The 8355-nt window shown below is 45.4% G+C and overlaps 3 protein-coding genes across 3 annotated transcripts; 2 read left to right on the top strand and 1 right to left on the bottom strand.

Moving 5' to 3' along the window:
* Window positions 1-334: 334 nt before the first annotated feature.
* On the bottom strand, window positions 335-1516 carry MELLADRAFT_95079 (uncharacterized protein; the record flags this gene model as incomplete). The annotated part of the gene is made up of 5 exons (XM_007417818.1): window positions 335-551; window positions 607-707; window positions 766-918; window positions 975-1373; window positions 1433-1516. The coding sequence occupies 5 exons, from the start codon at window positions 1514-1516 to the stop codon at window positions 335-337; spliced, it is 954 nt and encodes a 317-aa protein (XP_007417880.1).
* Window positions 1517-3037: 1521 nt separating this feature from the next.
* On the top strand, window positions 3038-3718 carry MELLADRAFT_113189 (uncharacterized protein; the record flags this gene model as incomplete). Its single annotated transcript, XM_007417832.1, has 3 exons — window positions 3038-3423; window positions 3504-3609; window positions 3665-3718. 3 exons carry the CDS (start codon window positions 3038-3040, stop codon window positions 3716-3718), a joined length of 546 nt encoding a protein of 181 aa, XP_007417894.1.
* Window positions 3719-4698: 980 nt separating this feature from the next.
* MELLADRAFT_113188 (uncharacterized protein) lies at window positions 4699-7997 on the top strand (the record flags this gene model as incomplete). Its single annotated transcript, XM_007417833.1, has 8 exons — window positions 4699-4755; window positions 4814-5170; window positions 5731-5779; window positions 5946-5998; window positions 6052-6405; window positions 6457-6606; window positions 6975-7125; window positions 7879-7997. The coding sequence occupies 8 exons, from the start codon at window positions 4699-4701 to the stop codon at window positions 7995-7997; spliced, it is 1290 nt and encodes a 429-aa protein (XP_007417895.1).
* Between the last annotated feature and the right edge of the window lie 358 nt (window positions 7998-8355).

Here is an 8355-nt window from a genome sequence, read left to right as displayed (position 1 = left end):
CGTTTGACGTGTGTGTCACGCTTGTGATGTCACAATGGGCAGCGGGGTTGACCTTTACGAAGTGACGCGCACCGTGGATATCAACGATGCACGTGAAGATTACGCCACGCAGTGGCACGTTGCGGGAATTGATCAATGAATGTCAAAGTTAATTCCGGGAGATATGAGTTGATATTTAAGTACAACTATGGACATATATGTACACAGACAGAGATGGCAAAGAACGAAGTCAGTGACTGGACTACTCAGACATTAAGCACACATCAAGAACAATGTACGCCAAAGAAATAGCAGCCAAAAAAGGCAATAATACAACAGCGGCCGCATATGTCGCCTATCCCCGTCTGGCTCGTTTGCCGGCAGATTTGCTTATCTCAACCAGAGGAGTGTCGCACTCGCTGGCAGAGGCTTCGTCATCTTGTGGCTCCTCAACTCCACCAAATAACGATGAATACAGTGGATCACGATTATCCGAGCTAACGCTTTGCGAGGACGGCGGGTCGAGCCTTTGGGAGGAGGTGCTGGCAACGCTGCTGGCTCCATTTCGATTACTGAATTGAAAACGCATTAGTGCTGATAAAAGGAAAAAGAGAAAGTCAAACTCACAGCGACAGCGGAACTCGACCACCACTGGGGCCCCCGGTACCTCGAGATGAGGGAACTGTAGGTAACGATATTTCACCGTGACAAATGCTGATAGCATGCACCTATGTTGAAAAATCAGTAAACTTGCAATGGAGGGGCGGAGAGACACGGAATGCTAACTTCGTTTTCCCACATAAAAAGGTTGGAATTGTAGTCCTTAATTTGGCCGGTGAGGAGGACTTCGCAACCAAGCTGACAAAGACTTTGAGCCTTTTCCATGTTGCGCACAGGCGGGATGTAATGCTTGGTATGCCAACTAACCGGGCCTTTTGTCTGTGAATATAGTCAGCATCATGTTACTTCGTTCGACAGGCAAATGGACAACTAACAATTGGATCATAGTCAGTCGACTTGAGAGTTACAACAACCGTGCTTTTGCCTTTGAAAGCAGAATCGGTGATCATTTCTCGAGCGACCACGATTCCTAACGCTGACATGGTTATCTTGTCAATCAGCTCTCCAACAAAAAAGTTGCCAAACTTGTCAACTGATCCAAGATTTACACGATTGGCGTTCTCAAAGTGAAGCTGGTCGTCATTGCTGTCGTTGGTACCGATGAGTTTGCAATTCATCGAGTAAACGTTCTTAGAAGCTAAGGTGTCAGACTGAGATCCATAAGACGTGATTTGGATGGGATTTTCGAAGGGTGCTCCGCCATTCATTCCGGATGTGGTGATGGATGCGTGATGTGAAATAAAACCTTTGCTGCCGTTCATTTTGGTCAACGCCTACAATAGTTACAATGACGTCAATTATTGATGTTGTAAGTGATTGCAACTCGACATACCTGGGTACCCGCTTCGCCCAAAAAACCAACTCGGATGGGGTGGGATGGGATACGGTTGTCATTCTTCTTCATTTGTTGGGACATCTTCAGTCAATGAGGATGATCAACGTCAACAGTAAAGTGGAGTGTAGATAAGTAATAAATGGAACAGATTGAAAAGGTCAACGGAAACGATGGATTGGGGATTGGGTCAGGTGTTGACAGAGGTGGGGTATTTAGCCAAGTGTAATATGGTATGAAAAATGTCAGCAGCGTCGAGGGACGTGGTACAAATTGCCTGAACTGCGCCGATCTTGCGGTATGACGGACGTTAGGTGCTGAGCCTAAGAGTCAATGCTTTCGAAGTGGCAAACAGTTGACTTGCTACGCGTGATGAGGGTACAACCGGTCTAGTTGGTGAATTTGCCACGTGAAGGCCCAGGTGAATTTGTTATGTAGTGTCGGATATTGGTCATAGGAGCTCGCATGGTCAAGGTTCACTTTCAAACGACGTCGATAAATAGCAATGATGTAAGTTGTGGACCAGGCAGGTTTGCAGGGCGTTATGAGAAAAAAAACATCATCATAGTTGGAAGTTGACTTTTGGTCAGGTTGACACGGCAGGGAAGGCGCGAAGGGCAAGGATATCGATCAGACTTCATAAAAAAGCCGATATCGGAATATGATAGCCCTGATGAATGTACTCTGATGTAAGCATATTGTATGGCGATAAGAAACTATAATGTTGAATGTCAATTGCTATATCAGCGGCTTTAATGAAGTTGTCACTGCTCAGCAATAGAATGGAAGTTAGCGCTCACCGATTACGCTTCGGCACATCCACCGGCAGAATAACAGTCGATACATTACAGTGGCTGAATTGTGAACGCGAGGAAACTGTCGATGTAAACTTAATACAAAGGTGATCCAATGTGAATGCCGGTCTTGGACGTAAAACAACCAGGGAAATAATCGGGACATGGGAGGGAGTAATGGCAGCTGGTGTAGAACAAAGTACCGTTTAAGTTACTTAATAATATCAACAACTCATAAGAGTGGCGAACCTTATGCAGATACAGCATAAATATGTCGGTCGGAGTATTGATAAGGTAATACCGAAACGTACATACTTTGACTTCATATCAATGTCAATCCTTTGACGACAAATTTTGATATATACTGTCCATTATATATATGGAGAGACAGTTTTTGTGAATCATGGAGGTAGTTGTTTGGTGGGGCGGTTTGGATACGCGCGGTGAGTTGCTTGCATCTTGCACTATATCAAGACAATAGGTCGCGTCGAGAGTTGATTTCCAAGTCTCTATTGCCACAAATATATTTGTATTTGTTTGTCTTCGTTTCAGCATAGTAAAGAAATAACTGCTGAGCATCATTTGAACACATCTTTCACGTTATATTTGCATAGGTCTTATTGCTACAACTACTTCTAGGTAGTTCTTGATGTTGCAAATAAAATGGAAGGGGCGAGCATTGTTTTTACCGAGGATGGGTGCAAGAATCACGGCAACGCAAAACTACCAAAGAACTAATCTTGTGTGAAGACCCGACCTTGTCAAATCATGGATGTCGCAGCGACGCGCCTCGGAAATCAGTTATATTGACATGCCCGTCACTGCAATGGCTGAGGTCAAAGACGGTTTGGATCAGTGCTTCACCTGTTCTCTATATGGCCATGCTTTCGCAAACTGTCCAATCAAAGGCACCAAACCACGCAAAGCTTTCAATGACTGGCGATTAGTGGACAACGGAAAGATGTATAGTGTCCTCGCTCTTTGGCCACATCTAGCATTGGAACGCGCTCGCAGTGGTTCGCCCATATACAAAGATGCGAGTAGTGACTCTGTGGTGAATTTGAACGATAAAGAGTATGTCATTAATAGCTTGTTAGACAGCTTCCTTCCTATTAATACTGTTCACTTTACAACGATGTTATACAGCGGACAATGTGTCAAAGGCAACGCACAGACCTTGGGTGCAGAGATGTCAAAGTCAGTAATGCCGTGAGTGATGTTTATCATTGGCTACTTAACGTTTACGTTAGCGTTGGCTGAAACGACGCTTGTATTAGTGATGCGCCAAAAGAATCACTGAACGTCACTGTAGTGCAAGAAACGTGTCCGGACACGACAAAACCGATTGGTGACAATGGGGAATGCAATGATCAAAAGTTCAAAGTGATTTTGCTTTGACATTGGACGTAATATTAACATTTTACGGATTTGTGGGCAGATTGGCGAAGGAACCCATTGGTGTTCAAAGATTGTCGTCGATGAGCGACAATAGAAGTACAACGTTTGTGATTCACTTATATGGACGAATACAAAATGCTGCAATATCTAGACGTCTGACTATGATGATTTTTGTAGGGACCTAATAAAACAAAAGAGCCACGATGTAGAAGGCGACGGCAATGACAACACAAACCGGCAGTGCGTAGTTGTGTGATCAGCATGATAGGTTGCGACGGAGCTAACGATAATTCATCAGGGTCATAAAACGACGACGGGTACCAAGATCGCGATCATGCTCCAGCCTTTGCATTAAACCCCGACTTGTAAGCTGATGACGAACAGTAAGTTGATGCGATGAGTAACTGACAGTACTGTGCATAGTGTGTAACCTTTGTACGACCGACGGGAGACGATGAGCACATGTTGTGATCAACATCGCAATGGGCTGGGACCTATTTAAATTGGACTGGTGTTAACGTGGTGTCATTATTTACTGGAGTGCTGTACAATAGATGATGTAAACTGAGCTGGACAATGAGGCTCGAGGGAATTGTCAGAGATCAGATAGCGGGCGGAACTGAATGTCACTACGTAGAAAGCGGTTGTTGGGTAGTCTATGTGTTTTTTAGTTCCAATTGAAATCAATTTTTTTTTGTTTTGTTTTGTAAAGTCACGTCTCTGAAAGGCACTAAATCAATGTATTGTTTATGAGACTGGGCCAGTGACGGCGACTGAGATGCAAAACTTACTGGAATTGTGAAGGCGAGGAGAGCCGGTGCTGTGGCGAAGGTGCACGTGCAGCCGCCACTTTGTCAGGATGGCGATTAGTGATTGGGTGGGTAGGAGATGGCGCGTTGGGCCGGAACAACGCAGACAGCATCGCCGAGTCAGACGTTTCGATCGTGAAGAGGGCTGTGGGGACGCATCAATCTTAAAGATAAAGAACGCGCCGAACAAAGGTCCAATCAGTGACCACAGCTACATTTTATATATCATTTCAATTGCCGCATCATCGACAACGTCTGCAACATAATGGAACCAGCATATTTGCCAATGGGGTTTCAATCCGGTCTCTTTATAGAAGATGCAGTAAGTCATGGCGATGGTGTGATCCTTCTTAACATGGCTGATCATGCGTCTCACTTAGGAAAGCGGATTGAATCGGTCGACACATGAAATAAGACGCTACAACAGCCACGTCGTGACGGCGGGCATTGTTCAACAGTGGATTCCAGCTACGGTGATAGAGCCTAACGCAGGCGTGCTGCAAAGCAACACAGCGTACTTTGCATGCGGCAGACTGATTTCAACCGAGGTCAACGGGGGCACAATATTGTATCCGGAATCTGTATGCATGGCTGCTTTGCAGTGTGAAAGATCAAGGCAAAGGATGGCGGCCGCGGGGACCCTCGTCACCAGTATTGGGAGGATTCTCAGCTGTGACTTCTCACATGTGGACAATTGCTGGGTCGTGGTAGCATTACATCGAGATTGGGATCCTGAAGTAAGCGGTCTTGAAATAGCTAATGGGCGTCGCTAACGGCAAATGTTAGGTAAAGGATGATATTTCCTTTCACGCGCAGTACATCTTAGGACGGCACAGAATGGCGGAATTTGGTTGCGCTCTGTTTGAAGCGGGCAATGTGCTGAGTTTTGACGGTCGTATTGTGGACTACATACAGAGATTGGATTGCTGGAGCATTGGAGTAAGCTACGTGCTACAGAACTATTGACAACAGGGAGCTGACGTTACATTTAATAGTTGACAGCGGCGGCGGAGTTTACTCAAATGTAGGAAGGGATCAGTGTGTTGTGTGTGCCGCCCGAGAGAAATTGTTGAAAGTGCTCATTGGGATGGGAAACTACTTGTATGCAGGATATTCCACATCACTACGATTAGATTGAAAGCAGTTGCATTTGTAGCAGGATGGAAAGGAAGTCAAACTCGCGGTGAAGTAATGCATTGAAGAAGTAGTTGTGTTGGAACAGTGGTGAGCATGACGTTAATCACGAATGTTGAGAGAGACATTGTCAAAGAACTGTGCCTCGTTGTTCGATCGGCAGGCAAGGTGGAAATTAATAGCCCCTGCACAAATCTTTGCAGGGAGGGCGGGTTTGTAATTGCCGCCAATTGCGAACCTGGTAATATGGAGTGATCCTCAGAAGGAACATTGATTAAGAGCGTTGCGCCGTTTCAAGCAACGTCGGCGAATTTTCTTTGCTGTCTTTACGATTGGATACCAACAGAATGGAACGTAATATGGAATTTTCATCTCCAGCAACAACCGCTTTAATAATGACTTGGAGCGGGATTGTGCGAATACGTGATGAGGTTAGTCTTCTTAGTTTGGTACATGTCGAATTAGGGATTGACAATGTTTGTAGCATTATGTAAGTGATGGGCGCGGACACCGACACCGATGCCTCGACGTTGTCCCCGATAACATCTCCGCCCGCCGTATTGCCTGCCCTTTTACTCTTAATATTGACGACTTCCAAGCATTGGACAATGGAACAACGGTGCACGTATCTGGAGAAGTTATAGCACCCAACAACGGCATCAAAGCAATGATGTTCATGTATGGCGATGTGGAACAGGCCGCAGTGGCGGCGAATTCACCAACTGGAGAGGCCTTGAATATGGTTGAGGTAAATAGTCGCGGAAGAGTATTGCAATACATTCAAAAAGAAGACAACTGGGACTGCATGCTGGTGAGACATAAGGTATGGGTGGATATCGTGAGTGAATTGTCCACATCATCAAGATCCGACACTGAAGCCATTACATAGTCAGGGGTGTGGGAAGAATTCGTGGCAATGTATGTTGACATCGGTGATGAAGTATTACGACGTTCACCGACAGTGCAACCCGGAGCGGTAGTAGAATTGAAAGGGAGCGTATTGGAGTTTTGCAAAGAGGGAAACATGTGGGCAATACATGTAAGTGGTCACGGCAGTATTTTAGTCAATGATTGACTGAATAGCAAAATTTTTAGGTGAAAGAGGTGTTGTTGGAACGTCCGAGTTCCGTGTAATGGGAATGATGAGGGCAGTGGACCTTAACATGTTATATTGCTGTCTGCGCCGTGAATAGATTGCGAGGTGGAACGTCCGAGTTCCATATAATGGGAATGATGAGGACAGTGAACCTTAGCATGTTATATTGCTGTCTGCGCCGTGAAGTGTTTGCGAAGAGTTGTACACAGGAGTCATAATGGGTTGCTGAGACAGTCTGAGATGCTTGAAACATGCGAAATCTATTTGCGGATAAAGTGACCATATAAACATTTAATGAGCTATGTACACAGGTGATTGAAACAAAAACGTATTACATATCGATGAGACTCAAGAGTTGGTGTCAATTCAGGATGGAGGAAGGCCACGCTGGCGGTGACTGCGACGGACGCCAGTGGTTGGGTAAACGATTTGAAAAATCTCTGACGCCTGTAGGGAAATTTAGTATGTGTGAAACGAAGCAGCGGGGTATGTTGGCTTACATTGACTGTCCACGTGTTATTGGCGGTGGAATAACCAGTGACGACGCCTCGTAGTGTGATGATATTGCCAACCATCAGCGCGTCAATACTTAAGGTTGCAGTAATATAAGATTTGATATAATAATCGACATAAAAATCTACGCGCTGAGAAAAAAAGTGTTTGTCAATGTGAAGCGGACATCGATTGAGATAACAACTTACATTAGCACTAAAGTTTTGGTGGAGTACTCTGACTACTTCGACGTTAAGACCATTTTGGAGTGCAGGTTGTGTGGTCCATTCCACGATTTTTCCAACGCCCTGCGTCAAAACTTTATTCATCAGGCTGTTCAATCGAACTTCTGCGTTGTCAATTCTAATGGTATGCTCAGCATCTTCAAAGATTACTGAAGTGGTGTCGGCCCCGCCAGCAGCAACAGAACCGTCAATACGATAGGCACGGTTGCTCTGCAGAATGGTTGCGTCCCGGGAACCAGCGATCAACACATTAACTCCAGTCAAGGAGCCACATTGGACGACTACGTCGGTTTCGAAACATTGGTAGCGTAGTCTGGAATTCGAGTCTTGGGGATGGATCTGATGAAGTAAGTCAGCTGCGAACGTGAACGAACAGCGGAAAACAGACTTCTTTTTTTGTCCAAAAAATGCTGCTAAAACGGAGAGGGAAGGGAGGATGAGAATGGGACATCATAGTTATGAAGGCGGTGATACGTAGCGGTAATGGGAGATGCCGATAGAATGGCATTAGTGAGCGGGTTCTTTATAGAATTAAAGAAGCGTAATGTGGTCTTGATGAGGGCTGATAACATGGAATCATGGTGTCGCGTTGAATAGGCCGGAAATGTATCTAGGCCAGGCGTTTTCGACGGAAGTAATAAGCAGACGGAGAGCTTAGCCAAATGACTTGTGAGAGACCCGAGAATTGCCATGTGATGGACTGAAACCAAGATAGGCCAAATGGAAACAACTATTGGCAAGGGTGAGGCAGAGGGTATTGGCTGAAATGAGGGAGACGGCTTCGCAAAAAAATCACGGTGAACAATAAAACGAAGCAAGGCATCACGGAAGACACGGTTTACAGGCATGTGAACATGGTCTTGGGTCAAGGATTACTTGGTATGCGGCAACAGTAGATGGAGAGGTAGCGTCAGTGTAACAACCACTGGAAAAACACGGTGGTCCAGCGTCTGAC

This window comes from Melampsora larici-populina, assembly GCF_000204055.1.
Source record: "Melampsora larici-populina 98AG31 unplaced genomic scaffold MELLAscaffold_79, whole genome shotgun sequence".
NCBI lineage: Eukaryota > Fungi > Basidiomycota > Pucciniomycetes > Pucciniales > Melampsoraceae > Melampsora > Melampsora laricis-populina.
Note: the sequence above shows the minus strand (reverse complement) of the source record. Positions and strands in the feature narration are given on the sequence as shown.